Source organism: Tetrahymena thermophila, assembly GCF_000189635.1.
Source record: "Tetrahymena thermophila SB210 genomic scaffold scf_8254417, whole genome shotgun sequence".
NCBI lineage: Eukaryota > Ciliophora > Oligohymenophorea > Hymenostomatida > Tetrahymenidae > Tetrahymena > Tetrahymena thermophila.
In genome coordinates, this window is record NW_002476199.1 from 57,445 (window position 1) to 74,956 (window position 17,512).

The window sequence follows — 17,512 nt, forward strand, 5'->3', positions numbered from 1 at the left end:
TTATTAACACAAATTAAATTGACTAATTGGTCTAGAAGAGTATCTATCTATCTATCTTCCTCAAACAAAACTTGAATTAAATTACAATAATTTAAATAAATAAATAATTCAAAATTCATGTAAAATTTCTTATTGGTTTCTGTTAATCTTTGTTTATTTATTTATTTATTAATAAATTATTTGCAAAAAATAAGAAATTTTATATTTTTTTCTCTTGAAAAATGAAATCAATTAAAAGTTAATAGCAATATTAGAATTTATTATAATTTTTTATTTTATTTTTTAGAGATTACTTAAACAAAACTTATTTTATATACTTATTAAATTTATTCAAAAGGATTTCAAAAAATAAAATAGAAATTAATAAAATTGATAGATATTTTATATTGAAATTAACAGACAATCAAATATCCTTTTGTTCTATTTCCTAATTTCAAGTAAATATTTTTCTATTCTAAACTAAATTTTAATGATCTCAATTCATTATAAATTTGATTGCAAAGTTATTAATAGTTAAGAATAAACTATACCCTCATATAATTATAATTATTCTTTTTTGTTAAAATATGGATTTAGTGAATCAAAATTTATAATTATGTAATTTAAGTTTTCGATTTTCTTTTTTAAAATTTAAACTTTATATGGTAAACAATTTTATGTGAATTTAAAACAATTGAAAGATTGAAAATTTAATTAAATTTTTTAATATTTTTTATTTTAGTTGATTTGAAAATAAAATTAATCTCAAATAAAAAAAAATAAAAATTAAATAAAAATGTTAAAATTAAACACAATTTTCAGAACAATTTTAAATTTAATTTTATTTCTTTTTATATAGACTATATCCTGGTATAATTATAATTATTCTTTTTTGTTAAAATATGGATTTAGTGAATCAAAATTTATAATTATGTAATTTAAGTTATCGATTTTCTTTTTTAAAATTTAAGCTTTATATGATAAACAATTTTATGTGAATTTAAAACAATTGAAAGATTAAATTTTTAAATATTTTTTATTTTAGTTGATTTGAAAATAAAATTAATCTCAATTTAAAAAAAATAAAAATAAAAATTAAATGAAAAATGTTAAAATGTTAAAATTAAACATAATTTTCAGAACAATTTTAAATTTAATTTTATTTCTTTTTATAAAATTCAACAGATTGATTGAAATACAAAACTTTTATTTAATTCATTAGAAAAATTCCATACTGAATTTAAAGTTTGTATTTTGCTCTTATGTGAGATATCTCCACTATTCTATAAGAGTGTTATTAATACTATTAAAACTGAAGTAATGATAGTAGTTAAGATTTTCAGACAATACTATTTTGTTAAACATTTAGTCTGTATTTACATAGTCGTGACTAACATCTATTAAAATTATAGTAAAGTTTTCACTTAGGTCTTTTAAATCTTGATCATTTATTTCATTGAGGATGAATTTAGATAAATCAGTAAAAATAATCATTATTTATTTCATATTTAAATTAGGATGCTTCAGAAAATTTATACTTTTACCACGGTAAAATGTTTCAAAATCATTATTAGGTACTTAATTTATATACTCTGTGCTTTATTAAATCTTTTAGTAAATGCTTTTTAAGCCTTCTTAAAAATATGATACATTAAAATCAAATGGTTCGATTGATCTTTACCTAATGTAATCATCACTGGTAGAAATTTTGAGAAAATTAATTTGTAGTTTAGTTGACAACGAGATTTAGGATATTCTATCTTCTGGATCACAAAGAAGTTTGATTATCCTCTCTCTCATTTAAATAACCTAATTAAAATAGCCAAGACTCAGATCAATTAAAAAGTACACCTCTTTAACAGATTCTTAAAAAGCAGACAAGAAGTAATTAATATAAGGATTTTATAAATCAATTTTCGACAAAATTCTTTGTAAACCAAGAAGAGCTTCTTATTTAAGATCAGGCTTATACTCTTCAACTTCTTCCTTTTATTTTTCAATAAAATTAATTTAATTTAAAGAATAAGCTTATATTTATTTTTATTACAATAGAAATGGTGAAGAGCTGTGCTGCTTGATATAGATTACCTAATTTTTCTTAAATCAATCCTTTTTATACCAATAGTGCTTAGTGTAATACACATAAAGGAAAGCTATTGACTAAATTATAGCTTAGCTTTGGGAAGTACCCATCATATGCTTCTTCGGCAAAATTGCATATTGACTAGGATTTATCTAAATCATCTTGTAAGTAGTAAAAATAAGATAGTTATATTTTTGCATAAATTAGGATGCTTGTTACTTTTCCAAATTTGCATAATACATTTTGAATATCGATAATATCATTTATAAGCTCGATGATAGTTTAAGCATTAACTTTTTAGAGTCGGTTTCCCATTTAGAATTATCTGATTAAGATTAAATTAGCCTCAATTAATGTAAATGTTCTTCTACAAATGGTAATTAAAATATGGTAATAGCGTTCATCTGTGAGTATCTCTTCTTCAGAAATTCCCTAGCTTAGATACTTTTACTAAAATTGGAATCTTTCTTCCCAGCAAAGATCTAGACTTTATTTAATCAGTTACATGCCCTCAGGTAATTTATTTTAATTTATCATAATAACTCCTTAGTTATGTAAACAAATGCTGCAACCTTCATAATTTCCAAGGTAATTATAAATTTATTAACTTTTTTTGAAAAGTTCAAATGCCTCTTCTGTTTTTCCTTCAGAATATAGCTAATTACCTTCACTAATAAGCGATATAAGATTATGATAAGCAGTTAAGGGCTCATATACTTCAGCTTTTAAATTTTCTTCATGCTAATTTTATACTTTTTTATACAATATCTTAATTGACTCTGCATCTAATATTTTCAATCCTTGTTTATAGAAATAAATTTAATTTATAAAGCATTTTAAAAATTTTAAAATATAAATTAAAGAATGTATGTATGTGAAAGGGTTTTCTTTTATTTACCTTTTGTGAAGTTTTCTATTGGCTCCAATATCTATTAAGTGATATAGAAACCAATAAAAAAGATAAAAAGCACAGTTCCAAATAAAAGAATTATTGAAATTAGCAGACTTATCTCTTAGTTTATTGACATATTTGTTGTTTTTTCGAGAACAAAGTCATTTAGTAAGCTTTTATTGATTGCAGTTCCTATTTTTAAAAATAAATTTTTTAATTCAATGTCAATATAAACCAGTTAGCAAAAATACTTACCAATATACGAAACTCTTATTAGATTATACTTATTTTAATAGTTTTTTTCACACAGGAATATACTGCTAATAACTAAAATATGAGCATCATTGTTTTCATCAATAAATTCTATTGTTTTTGGCTCTTCTCTTTGCTTATAAGTACAATAGTCATTATTTTTATAAATATATTTGCTGTTTGTTGTAATAAAGCTTGTCTAATCATAAAAATTCTAATATTCGTTAGAGTCCAAATAATTTGAACCAAACTCGAAGGAATCTACTGTTTCCAAATTATTTTCTTAATAACCTGTTACTGCAATCACTTACCTTGTGTTTGGATAAATTAGATAAGAATAAACCTTAGAAAGATATGTATCTTTGGAACCATTTTAGATCTATGAAAGGTATTTATTAAGATATAAATTAGTACAAGCTATAGACGTCTAGGCTTAGCCTAAGTTAATTGGGTAATATAAAATTTAGATATTGATAATATTATATTAAAAATATATTGTTACTTTTATTTATTATTTAAGAGCACAAAGGTGTTAAAATATCATTGTACCATACTGGTTAATTGAAAATAAAGAGACCCTAGCTTTAGTCTATTTCTTATGATGAAGCTTAAAACCAGTTATAGTTTGTAGGGTTATAATATTTTTATTCTAAGAATTCAGGAACTTCTACAGCTAGAGGATTTCCTATTAGTAATTTACTATTAGGGTCTACAGAATAGAAGCTTACAGAATTTTATATTATAGGTATTAATACAAGTATATTATAAATCCCTTGCAGATAGTTTTCCTCTGCTTGGCTCCATTCTTTACGGCTATTTTCATTTTAATTTATAGAATTCCAAACAAACTATTTATTTTGTTCTGTTGAATTTAAATTCTAAAAGATGCCTCTGTTTTGTATTTTAACAAAATTTTATATATCAGGAATATATATCATTTTTATTTAATCGTTGTAGTTTTTAGTTAAAAGCGATCTTATTATAGCAATTTATTATGTATTCTGTGCATACTTAATTTGCATGCATACAGACTAAATTTGATTCTACTTTTTTATGTAATCAAAACCCATCTGATTAAAATAATCTTTCATCATTTACAAAGCATTCTTATTAGCAATAAATATCAAAATAAAATTTTGTATAAGCATTATCAAAACAGCTAAGCAAATTGGAGCAAATACGTATTGATAGAATTATAACTTTATTTTCTTCATTTTTTCAATTTTTTAAAGGAATTTTATAAATTGTTCTTAATCTTACAAATGATAAATTTATCTTAGTTTGTTTGATAAGCTTTATTTGTATGTTTGGTAAATTTTTTAATGTAAATAATCTTTTTTTAATTACTACTAATTTAATATACTTCAAAACAATATCAAATAAATTTTGCTAATTATTAATAACATTTTTTATAAAATATCAAATAAAAAGTGATTATTTAAGGATATTTATCAGAAGTAAGCTTTTTATTTTGACTGATCAACCACAATCCTAAATTAAAATAGTGTTTATTAAATATTCTTTTGCTAAGAAAAATCATAGTGTAGGTATGCTACTATTTTAATAAAATTTCAGAGATAAGTTGAGAGTATTCTTAAATCATTGTAAGAAAGAATACTTTTTACTTTAAAAATTTAAATTAAGATTAAAATATCTATTTTAATAAATTAGATTTTAAGATATAATATTTATTTATTATACTATTATAATGAATAGTTAATTAATTTACTAACTAACTAATTAATTAATGGATTTGAACAAATCAATATTTATCACTATGAACATTTTTATAAATAACTATAATTTTTTAACTAAATTACTATCGATTAAAAATTTTGAATTTTTAAAGATTTATTGTGATTAACTTTAATTTATTAATTAATAAAAAATAGGAGTTGAAAACTTTAAATTCAAAATTTGTACATAAAAACTACAAAAATAGCAGATAAAAAGGATGAGTTTTGGAGGAAATAATTGTATTCAATTATAAAATTATTTTTATAGTCTTATAATAGCTTTTAAATTTATAAATAGTGACAGGATAATAAAATTAGTTTGAGTATTCTGGTTAATAAAGCTTCAGATAATATAACCCACAAGCAGATATGAACTCATTTGGATAATATAATAATTCACAATAATATTAAAGTTCAAGAAGTTAAGATGATATTGATGGTAAGATTGTTCATGGTTTAAATAACTGTTAATTTATTTCTAATTTGAAAAATAAAATAATTATGCAGTTTATCTTAAAGAGGCTTTGAAAAAGGAAATATCCCTCAGATTTATGTTAGGAATATATAAATTACATGCAATTCAAATCAAATAAGATACTCATAGGTAATTTAGAAGTAATTTACTATATTAAAACCATTTTGCAATTAATTAGTAATGAGAAGAACTATGCATTTGAAAGAATAAAAAATATTCAGCTTCGTTAGTAAATTACAGATTTAGAAAGTCAAAATAAGCAATAAGCTGATAATAGTAAATAAAAGATGCTTTTACTCATTAACTCTCAGTAAACAAGTAATTATAAACCAGAAAACAATTAAGATAGAGAGAGATAGCTCGATCAAAGAGAGGCTTATCTTGTAGAAAAAATGAAATCTTTAAAGTAAATAGTAAAAATAAAAAATTTTCAGCTAAATTTTATATTTTGTTTAGATTTGAAGAGAAAAAAGTGAGAGATAACTAAACATAGTCATTATTAAAAGGGGAAGAAATTAAAAGAGCTTTTGATCAAATAAATCAGAGTAAAGGATAATAAACAGACTAATATGATGAACGTTTCGAAGATTTAATAAGAAGAGAAAATAATCTGAAATTTCTTGAGGAGCAGCTAAATAATAAAATTAATCAATATGAAGAAATGATTCAGGATATAAAAAATTAGGAATAAGAACTCGATTTTCGTATCAAAGAATTAAAGTTTGAGCCTTTAAACTTATTGGGATCAAAAGAGCAGCTTAGATAAAGACTAGCAAATATGAAAAAAGAAATTTATGAAAATTTTATTCACTATGCAGAGAATCTTCCAAACTAAGAATCATAATTCAAGAATGATAACAATCAATTTTATGTGCTCTTTTAGGTAATAAAAATATAATTTATTTATTGAAGAGTTAATATATAATTTTTAAATTCATTAAAGAATTGGGAAGAGAATCCACAATTTTTGAAAAGAAAGAGTGAGATTCTTAAAAACTTAGAGGTATAGTTGCTGGAAGAGAGATTCAAAATGGAAATTGTGGAAAACTATTTAAAAAAAGAATATGAAATAATGAAGAAATAAAAAGAAGACTACGTTTAATTACAATAAAAGCAACTGATGATTTAGCAGTATGAATAAAATTTAAAGCAAGAAGGTGAGTTATTAGAGTAAAAGCAAAAAAATTTAGAGAAAAAGTAAATAAAATTTGAGAAAGAAGTGAGTATTCATTAATAATATTCAAATTTAACTTAAAATAATGAACCTGCTACAAGTATTAGTCAAATCAGCTAGCATGTTTAATTTTTGTAATAAAATGATCCAAACAAATCAAATAAATACAATTAATTATTGAAAGATATTGCAGAGTATAATCGCATAGCTGATAATAAGTAGGAGATAACATTCAGGGTATTAATTTTTTAAAAATTTAGAGGAATTCTCATTTTATTAATATTTTTTCCAATAAAATTAATTTTAGAACAGAAATTCATACAATAATAACGATGACCATGGAAGTAAGTTTAGTGCAAATAAATATTTCTTTTTAAGAATAATAAAATTTAATAGCTGTAAAAAGTCTTGAAGAGGAAAATAATTTTTTGAGAGATGAGTTGTCAGATCTTAAAAGGAGAATTGTTGATTATGAATAAAATGAAAATAATTAAAATTATGCAAATAACGGCTATGAAGATTACAACGATTAATCTAATATAGATATATAACAACTAATCAAAGAATCTAAGGAGTATCTATCTATATTTTTTATTTAAAAAAAATAATTATTTATTTATTTCTAATAGAAAGAAGTCTATTATAAAGTTTTTAGAACTATGGTTAAAGATGAGCTCCAAAAAGAGCAAAGGTTAAAATTAACTCCTGAAAACATTCTTTTTGTATCTTTGGAAATTGAAATGCTATAATTCAGCTCACTTCTAAAAGATAGACTAAATAGAATATGATCCCCAAGCTTAATCTTTTTTGGATTACAAATGGGAATAAAAGGCTTCATAACTACAAAGACAAAATAGATTCCCAATAGTAAAATATTTTAGTATTTTTTGTTAGCTTGAGTAAAAATTTAATTTTTAAGAAAAAACTTAGTAAAAAGCGTAAAGAATATGAAATGGCTCTCATGGATTATGAAAGGAAAAAATTTTACTAAAATCGCTTATCAGTTTTGCTCAATTCAATACTCCTAAGATAAAGAAGAGCTGAAAAATTGCAGGTAGTTGTTGCATTTCATCGTTTTGCAAGAAATTGTTTTAGATTATCAGCAAACATACCTCGTCAAGACATTTAAGGGATGGTTTAACAACAATAATAATAAGTAATATTGAAAAATAAATTATCTAATCTTTTAATAGATTTTAATGTAAAATAGAGTAGAAGTTAATCTTAGATTTTAGACGCAGGAGTTAATATAGAAAATATAGGTAAAGGAGCTTTTAATGATGCTTTGAAATGGGAAAAACCATCAATAAAAAGAGATAAAAGTCCAATTTCATCTTAAAGCTCTAAAAATAAAGCAGCTAGTATGAAAAGTTTAAATCCTAAATAAATCGAAGAGAAATTAGTAAAGGAGATGTAAGGTATGCTATAAAAGAAAATAAGAAAGTAATAAGCCATATGTCTAATTTATTCTCTGACTATGAAAAAAGAGATAAAATAAATGCATGCTGTAAGTCGAGCTTTTGCTACATGGCGTCATACTAATATAGAAGCTGAAAAATAACTCATAACTAGAGAATTAAATTATGTTAATTACTAAATATAAGAAAGAGTATTCTAAGATAATTTGTTTAAAACAAAAGTTAAACTCCAAAAAACTGAGTTAGACTCGAAGCTTTCACTACTAAATGAATTACTTTCTTCCATACATCAATCTGTAAATAATAACAACTGATAATGAAATAATTAGTGATAAATAAAACATAGAAACAATATAATTAAATTATTTCTATCACCTTATTATATTTAGTAATATTAAATAAACAACAGATTTATCAAACCTTAAAACTTAATAAATTTTATTAATATAAATAAAAAAATAAAATAGCATTTAATTCTAATAATCAATTTTAAGAATTTGTAGTAATTTAATATTTAATTTTTCTATTTAAATGCTATTTTTATTAAAGATTTACTCTTTTGAATTACATTCTAGTTTACATGATTGAAATTATTGACTGTTTTATATTGTGTCTTAAGTTTTCACAAAAATTCATTTTTTAGAATATCTTATTATACAAAAACTACAACATTTTTGAAGAAAATAAGGCAAATAATTTAGGAAATAAATAAATGGTTGTATAATATTAATATTTTTTATAAAAATAAAATAATTTGTAAAAGCTTGTTAAATGTAAACTAAATGAAATATATATAGTTATTTTATTGCTAATATATAGATAGATTTATATCAATTAATGTTATTAAATTTTTTCAATCATTATTTTGCATTATACATAAATTGTTATTGTTAGAGTTATCCGTTATAGTTTTGTTATACTTATTATCCCTGTTGTTGTGATTAAGCATCATTTAAGCAAGGATGACCAGGAGGAACTTAGAACATAGGCTTTAAAAGAGGAATAATATTGAGTCTTGCACACTTAGAACAAGTTGTATACCAAGTAGCTATTTGTTAAATATCAATTTTAAATTACCTTTGAATAATTAATAATATGTAAAAATGTGTTACTTCCTAGATCAACTTCTTATTTTGCATTACAGTTTCCGCAGAAAATTGTTTTTCTAATAGGGGCTTAAGCTTTACATATAAATAAAATGGATTTAAATACTAAAACTTCCAAAATTCAAGTAAATTAATAAATTATATTGAATAATTCAGTATTTAATTACCTTTGTTGTTAAGATACTTGCAATTACAACAGTAATAGTTAATTTGGTTATTATCGATTGTTTAATAAGCTGTACAATAGACACAAATAACAGGCTTTCTGTTATCAACAAAATTTTTAGTGATTGAAGTTGCTTGATGAGCAACTTTATTAGCTCCTTCTGTCAACTTATCAAAAAATGACTTTTTTTCTTAGACAGGAGGGAGAACTATAAAATTCTATGGATCTACTATAATATCTGCATATCCACCATCGAATGGACTTGGGAGTTTACATCTAATCATATCTGCAGGATTAGGTGCATTCATAACATAGACAGGTTAAGGTTGAGGTTGCATATCTTTTTACTTTTTATAAATAAATATTGTTATCAAATTTTTTGTTTAGAAATATTTATTAATTTTTTTTAATAATATAATCAATTTTAATTTATCAATATTACTTTGGACAGTAATGCATAAATTTTATAATCAAAGAAGAAAAACTAACTAAAATATCTTTTTATTTCTTTAGAAACATTCTATTTAGAATCAAATTATTTGAGTTGTAAATTTTGAGTTTTTTCTGATATTTTCCTGATAAAAAATTAAAAATAAATCTGATTAATACCAAAAAAAAATATTGCGAATTTCGAAAAAATTATTTAAAATGTCTATAACACCACACACTTTTTTCACTAAAATAAAACTCAAAAAATATTTAATTTTATAAGTTTATACTGTATATCTTAAAACTCGTAATTCGTAATTTTTAATAAAAAGAGAGGTTAAGAAGAAAAGTTTTGTAAATTTTTTAGAAAACTTTCAATTTGTAGCACACGGTCTATCAGGTATTGAGGAATTATGGTATACCCTTTTTTATTAAAAAATAAGAAATTAGTTAAGATGAAGAAAAGACAATTTTTTTAAATAATAATTCTAAAATATAAACTATTGCTTATAATTGAGTTATCTCACCACCTCACCACTAAGAAAATATATTTACTATTATAGATTGTGTTTTTTTCAAAAAATAATTATCTTCTTCCTAATTAAATAATATTATTCTAAAAAATTTTAAATATTCATTTTTATGATTAAAATATTTAAACAAACCTATCAAAAGTAGTATTTTAAAAGCAGCAAAAAGTTCAAATTATTATAAATAACAAAAATTTAAGCAAATCTAAAATGAAAATCAATAAAACTAATATTTATAGTATTTAAAAAAAAAGAAAATTTAAAATATAAATTAATCATCTATCTAAACAGACTTACTTTCAGAGTTTCAGAAAGATTCTCTGAAATCTGTCCAATCAATAGGCTTTCTTTAGAGAAATTATTTAAGATGATAAATTAATGGCAATTCTATTTTAATAATTTTGATAGTGAAACTCAATCACTTGTGTTAAAAGCCAGTAATTTTCAAGTAAATCCAAACTCAATCCTTTAAGTTAGTGATTACTCTAACAAGAAATAAAAAAACTAGATAGATAAAAAGAGAGGAGAGTTTGAATTATGAAATTTAGCTTCACATCAATCACATTATTAAATTTTTTAAATTATTTGCTAAAAATATCTCTTTTATGATGATTGTGAATAAAAAAATTAAAATGGAGTTTAAAAAAGCAAAACAGACAATATTTTTATGATAATAGAAATGGAACTATGTGAGGGAAACCTTAGAGAACTTTCAATTACATAATTTAAAATCATTTAAGGGTAATCAACAACTAAAAGAAAACATAGAAATCTAAAATACTAAATAGTTTGAACACTCTACATAGTAAAAATATTAGCATAAAGATATCAACCCTTAAAATTTCTTATTTTGTTAATAAAACAACTGGCAATTTATAATAAATTAATGTGATATTGGACTTACTTCTTTAGTAAATCTATCCAATATCTTTGTTTCAATCAAATTTACAATCACTTGCATAGTACTTAATTGATATAAAGGGAAGTCTAATCTTACTAGATTTTATCTTTCTACAAGTCATAATTATATTGTGTAGATACTAAATTGAGAATCATTTAAATATTTTTAGATAAATTTAATATAGAAAGAATTAAATGATAAGAAAAATATTACTACTTTTAGATAAATTAATAAATCAATTTAATCATATTTAATATGCAAAAATTATCTTCTACTTTACCTAAATCAAATAAATCTAAGCTTTGACAGAAATAAAAAAAAATCTTCTAATGAAATTATAGCTCAATATTTTCTATAAAAAATTTTTTAATAATAATTGATTAACATTAAAATAAATTTGTTTTCTTTTAAATATCTATAAATTAATTATTTATTTTTAGCTTAATTTGATGAGAATTTGCATTCATTATCAATTCCATAAATTCAAAAATTTTTTTGATTGTATTTAATTAGAATTTTTTAATTAATTTGTTCATGTTTTAATTTTTGTTGTTTTTTTTTTCGCGGTATTTGATAAAAAAAATTGTTAGTATTCTATCAGCAAAGATATACTGTTTAATTTAATAATAAAAGAGCCAAACAGCTACATAATTAAATTTTCTACTTTTTTTTGGTTATTAAAAACTACTCTAATAACAAATTAAATTAATATAATAAATTCCCTAAAGATTATTTATACAAAATTTTAAAATTCAAGCAAAACCAATTATCTTTATAGAGATGGATCAAGAAGAAATGCCCATTTTCCATTTTAAAGGAACTTATACTAAAGTTATTAGAAACTTATTTGATTCTCTTGCTAAATTTACTCAATCAGCTTCATAAACAGTAAATTTTATATTGCATAAAATAATAATTTATTGAAATTAATAATAAAAGGATTTCCACGTTTTAGTAAATAATCATCATGGACTGCTCTTTATCACCAAAGCTAAAGGAAATATTACTTCCAATATTATTTAATTGGCCCCCGATTTCTTCAACTAAAAAAGAGAATTTAATGAGAGGATGTCAAACACTCCTTCAGGATTTGTAATGAAAATAGATTTAAAGGATTTCGACTAATCTTACAAGCTTTTAGACAGTGAAAAAGCAATAGAAATAAAATATTTTTCTGACAAAGCTAAGCTCTATATCATTTAAAGTAAAGACTACGATGCCTAGAATCCAATGACTGTTTCTAAAGTTATAAGATTAAACACTCTCGATGATACACAAGAAAATTTGAATTCTATATCTAATTCATTTCTACCAAAAGATTCATTCCCAATAGTGCTTGAATTTATAAGTGTACAATCTTAAAATAAAATTATTTTATAGTTTAACGTTTTTATAATTGATATTAGGGTAGTATGTTTAAATTAGTTGAAAAGGCTTTTACAAATCTAAAACTTGAGTACTTAGTTTTTGATTTTGATTTTACAGGAGAAGAAAAGAAACTAAATATAGAAAATGATAACACATAAGGTGATGAATTATTTAGAATATGTTTAAATAAATTCAAAAAAATAAAAGGTGAATCAAGACAATACACGTAAGATTTAAATTTTTTTATTTTGGTTTAAATTACAACTTAATATAATAAAGCTTCAGGTACAGAACAAAGTTGATTCATCCTGCTTTTTCATTCTTGACAAAAGACACTGAAATTGAAATGAAGATTGATTTATAAGGAAATCTTTTCCTCTTATCTAGAGAGTAAATAATTAATATCATTAAGATAATCCTCAAATTAACATATTTAATATAAAAAAGCGAGGAAAGTAAAATTTATACAGAGACAGCAATACCTAAAGTAATTGATTGAAAAGCATATCAAAAATCAATCGAATTAGCAAAAAAAAAAATGAATTATTAAATGAATGAATGAATAAACAAAGTCAGAGAGAAAGAAATTGTAAATAATAATTACTAAAATTAAAGATACTTTATATATAAACAAAAAGAATGAAAATTAAATAATATAAAACCAAAAAATTATACTTAGAATAATCCTGATTTACTAATGAAAACACTAACTAATCTTATGCTTTTTGTTCTTTATATTAAATATTTGTCTTAATTATTAAAATGCTTTCATAAAAAGTATTTAAAATATGCTTTTTTGTTTTAAATTGAATAAATAATATTTAATATTTTAATTAAAAAAATCTTCATTCTATTTATAATTTTGATCACTTACTTAATTCCTTTTTAAAGTTAAGGTCATAAATTTTTTAATCAAATTATTAAAAAAATTTAAATAAATACCAAGTGAGTTTGTTAGTTAGATAGATAGATAGATATAAATAAATAAATGGAAGATTAATCAATTTACTAAATTTTAAAGTAAAATAATGTGTATTATACTATTTTTAAAGAAATAGATACTATCGTATTTGATGTAAAAAATTCTAGCTAAAAGCTTATTAATAAAATTGTAAAAAGCTCTTGCTAGTATGAGGATACATTTATAATATTAGATTTAGGTATTAATCACTCAAAAAATGTAATGAGGAGAATTATAAAAGTATTAAAAAATATTGATTTTTAATCTCCTAAAGTTATACTTCGCTTTAAACAGAATAATATGAAAAGTATCAAAAATATATTAGACTATATCAATATAGTTCCTTCATAGAAAGGACTTCAAGAATTAATCTTCTTTTAGCCTTAAAATAATGTAGAAATTTAGATAAAGAGTATGGGTTTTAGCTTTCTATCACATGATAAATTATTACTTTCGGTAAACGAAATTGAAATAGAAATAAATTATAGAATTATTGATAATAAATAAGATTAATAAACATAAAGATCAAGCATTATTATTGATGAAAAAACAAAAATGAACCTTCTTTCAAACCTGGAAGAGGTTATAATCTATAACCTACCACTATACGGTTTAAGTAAAGAGAATTTTACTTTTATTATTGAAAGTATTGATTAAATTGTTGTATCTTTTGATATTGAAGAAATTGAATTACCAAAAGTGTTTGTTGATAATTTGGTAGAGTTTCTTAATACTAAGACAAATATATTTATAAACATGTTTGCATTTTCTTTTAGACAAAAATTAGAAATCGATGATTTATTTGATAATTTAATTTAGATTTGTGACACTTCTTAAAAAATTTCTCATTTGAAGTTTTAAATTTTTTAAGAAGAACTAGTTTATGTTCCGAAATTTAATTCAATAACTGTAAATATTTCTGATTTACTGTGTGATAAAGGATCATTTTATCCTCTTTTTAAGATACAAAATAAAATAGATATCCTAAAGATTTATTTTAAGATTTAAAAAAGCTACTTTATTGACTTATGTGAATTTATTCAAAGGTGTAGATAGTTAATATTTATAAAATAAATTGAGGTAGAAGTAATTTATTCTGAAATCTGGAAAAATTTCCAAATTTCAATTGGAGATATTTTTGATTTGCTCTCAAAATTAAAGAACCTACATTACTACAGTATCTAAATTTAAAAGAAACACAGTTTTCATCCTCAATTTGCATTAATTTACAATAAGCAATAAGAGACGTATATTATTTAGTAAATTGAAGATCTATTAGATTTAGTTCCTTAAATTGCTTTTAATAAAACAGCAACAAACTTAAAAATTTAATACACTGATAATTTAGTTAGTGTTTAGCAATTTCATAAAAATTTGATTTAATTGATAAAAAGCTCAAACTTAAAAAGAATTATCACCCTCTCATTTAATAAACTTTGCAGAAATCATAACTCTCTTGTCTAATCTAATGACTTGATATAAAATTTTTAATTTGTTAGTTTAATATTTGAAAACACAAACTCACTTTCTATATTTTAAATTAACAAGGATGATGCCTTGAAAGTAAGAGAAATTTAAATATTTAACCAAAACTGGCTTCTTAACTAGAATTTGAATATCTCAATTATTATAAATAAATTTCCAAATATAATCAAGGTAAATTTAAATAATAGAAGTGAATAAAATAATCCAATAAATTAAAAAAATATAAAATCTATCTAAAAATATATAAATGTTAAAAGATCTCTATTTTTAATAGCTAAAAAACTTTAATTAAAAAGGAAAGAAATGCTTAGTGATCTAATTTTGGAGTTTTTATCTTGAAAAAATACTTATTATATAAAATAGCTAGTTATAGATATTATTAAATAAAATAAAGTAATATAAATTCAGAAAACAATTCTTCATATTTCAAGTGGTTATAAGAAGAAGTACAAATTCGTTTGAAAATTTATTTAATATTTATAATGCCCTATTTATGTAATTTAAGTATTTATTTATACATATTTTTATCTTTTGTAAATTATTATTTGTTAGTATTGTATAATATTATTAAATTAATTTTTAGATAGAAAGGTAGATAGATTAATAGATAGATCTACCAATAAATTATATGAAAAGCTACTAATTTTTAGTTATTTGAGTTTAGATCTAGTTTGTCAGTTGGTTAGTTTAATCAACAAATAAATTAGATACTATAATATAGCTATTTAGTTAATTTAAGGATAAATACACACACACATAAATATTTAATATTATTTTTATTTAGTAATCTTTTAAGTAATAAATACTACACGAAATATCTAATAAAAATGCTATTATCATTTTAGCAACCCTCTAGCTAGTCGTAAATTAACACTTAGCAATTAAAATTAAACACTGGTTAAACATCGATGTTTAACTAAACTACTAAATAATCAAATGCACCTTTATCTAATGAAAATAACCATGAATGTTACTAATACAATTCATTTTAAAAGCCTAATTCTTTCACTAAAAATTAAGATTTAAACATGATTAATCATATTGAACGCAGTCAAATTAGTAAGACATATCAAAATAATGATGCAATACATTAAAATTAATCAACTTTTTAATCAGTTCAGCATGCTTAGTTTAATTCTAATAGAAATAGCTCTCCATTTTTTATTCCTCAAAATTAAAACATACCGATTGTAGTATAAAATTTAGACACTGGCATCCAAACATTAAAAAACAATAATATACAACCAGTTTAAAGAAACAGAATTTTTAGCAGTATAGTCTAATCTAATTTAAGTACTCATACTCGCAACTCAAGTGGTAATCAACTAAATTTAAAAACTGCTAGCCCTCATTTCATTTAGCAAAAGTTAGTTAATTAGTCAGTTTTAGTCATACCTTAAGCTAATAATAACAATATTTAATATCCTACTTAAGTACATAAATAAATTCAATAGTAATAAGATTAGCAAAAATATTTTCAGTCAAATGTCAAATAAAGTAACATTTTAATAAATCAACTTGATTAATAAAGAATTCCTAGTAATAATAATCTAATTTAATCAAATAAAAAGGATTCTGATAAATAATAACAAATTATTAAGCAAATCTAATTGCTAAAAAATATAGAGCAATAGTAAAATCATATTTAAATATCCAACTAAAAATAAAAGAAGAATGACTCAATATTCTAATAAAATGATTCTGCCTTTTAAAATGAATAATCTTACATATAAGAAGAGGGATAACTTGAAGACGTTTCAAAAATGAAAAGTGAGATAGATTATTTAAATAGTAAACTTAAGCTCAAAGAAGAAGAAGTTAGTATATTCATTTAATATGTAAATGAGAGAAGAGAATTCGAAAAAGAAAAAATTTTTTTGATTTAGCAATTAGAAGAAGCTAGAGCATAAACATAATATCTCAAACTTTAATAGTCTAAAAATCTGAATTCTGAGACGAATGATAATGTTGAATTAAAAGACTAAGTTTTAATAAATCAAAATGAAATAATATTATTAAACAAAGAAATCTAGAGCTTAAACAAGTAAATTTAGTATTCTGAGTAGCAAATCCACAACAAAGATGATAACATAAAAGAGCTGAAGTAAAAAATAGAAGAATAAAATATTTTAATAAAAAAACAAAGTGAAGAGATTTAAAACCTTAATAAAAAATTAGATAATCAAGCTATTCTAAATACAGATAAATAATAAATAGATCAAATCTAAAAGTAAAAAGATTTAGAATAGTAAAACTAAGTTTATTTATTAAAAATATAGTCTTTAGAAAGAAATCTTGTTATTTTAGAAAAAGAAAATAGGGCTTTGAAAAAGCAGTCAGAAGAACAAAATAATTTAAGTGCATAAAAATTGTGACTTATAATTTAATAAATAAATAAAAAAATATGAGTCAAGTTTAAAATATGTTCATTTTATATTAACACATTTATTATTAAAAAAATCTACTAATTTCTTTTTGCTATTAAAATCTGTTGATTTATTTTTTAAAAATATATTTAAAAGTTCAATATAATAAGATAAGGGGAATTATAGCTCAA

The 17,512-nt window shown here is 21.7% G+C and overlaps 6 protein-coding genes across 6 annotated transcripts; 4 read left to right on the top strand and 2 right to left on the bottom strand. All coding sequences in view use genetic code 6, as the record gives it.

Moving 5' to 3' along the window:
• Window positions 1–1,194: 1,194 nt before the first annotated feature.
• On the bottom strand, window positions 1,195–4,029 carry TTHERM_00731390 (transmembrane protein, putative; the record flags this gene model as incomplete). The annotated part of the gene is made up of 4 exons (XM_001023636.2): window positions 1,195–1,965; window positions 2,027–2,862; window positions 2,961–3,146; window positions 3,210–4,029. 4 exons carry the CDS (start codon window positions 4,027–4,029, stop codon window positions 1,195–1,197), a joined length of 2,613 nt encoding a protein of 870 aa, XP_001023636.2.
• A 1,032-nt stretch (window positions 4,030–5,061) lies between these two features.
• TTHERM_00731400 (hypothetical protein) lies at window positions 5,062–8,323 on the top strand (the record flags this gene model as incomplete). Its single annotated transcript, XM_001023637.3, has 11 exons — window positions 5,062–5,182; window positions 5,241–5,381; window positions 5,450–5,546; window positions 5,596–5,823; window positions 5,874–6,300; window positions 6,361–6,828; window positions 6,899–6,935; window positions 6,988–7,165; window positions 7,221–7,458; window positions 7,511–7,747; window positions 7,802–8,323. Exons 1-11 carry the CDS (start codon window positions 5,161–5,163, stop codon window positions 8,321–8,323), a joined length of 2,595 nt encoding a protein of 864 aa, XP_001023637.3. The 5' UTR covers window positions 5,062–5,160.
• A 543-nt stretch (window positions 8,324–8,866) lies between these two features.
• Window positions 8,867–9,688, bottom strand: TTHERM_00731410 (hypothetical protein; the record flags this gene model as incomplete). The annotated part of the gene is made up of 3 exons (XM_001023638.4): window positions 9,283–9,688; window positions 9,122–9,190; window positions 8,867–9,057 (listed from the first exon to the last, which is right to left on the bottom strand). The coding sequence occupies exons 1-3, from the start codon at window positions 9,617–9,619 to the stop codon at window positions 8,867–8,869; spliced, it is 597 nt and encodes a 198-aa protein (XP_001023638.3). The 5' UTR covers window positions 9,620–9,688.
• Window positions 9,689–11,921: 2,233 nt separating this feature from the next.
• Window positions 11,922–13,008, top strand: TTHERM_00731420 (hypothetical protein; the record flags this gene model as incomplete). The annotated part of the gene is made up of 5 exons (XM_001023639.3): window positions 11,922–12,029; window positions 12,081–12,491; window positions 12,548–12,735; window positions 12,789–12,899; window positions 12,957–13,008. 5 exons carry the CDS (start codon window positions 11,922–11,924, stop codon window positions 13,006–13,008), a joined length of 870 nt encoding a protein of 289 aa, XP_001023639.2.
• Window positions 13,009–13,497: 489 nt separating this feature from the next.
• TTHERM_00731430 (hypothetical protein) lies at window positions 13,498–15,294 on the top strand (the record flags this gene model as incomplete). The annotated part of the gene is made up of 1 exon (XM_001023640.2): window positions 13,498–15,294. One exon carries the CDS (start codon window positions 13,498–13,500, stop codon window positions 15,292–15,294), a length of 1,797 nt encoding a protein of 598 aa, XP_001023640.2.
• A 389-nt stretch (window positions 15,295–15,683) lies between these two features.
• On the top strand, window positions 15,684–17,330 carry TTHERM_00731440 (hypothetical protein; the record flags this gene model as incomplete). The annotated part of the gene is made up of 1 exon (XM_001023641.2): window positions 15,684–17,330. The coding sequence occupies exon 1, from the start codon at window positions 15,783–15,785 to the stop codon at window positions 17,328–17,330; it is 1,548 nt and encodes a 515-aa protein (XP_001023641.1). The 5' UTR covers window positions 15,684–15,782.
• Window positions 17,331–17,512: the final 182 nt, after the last annotated feature.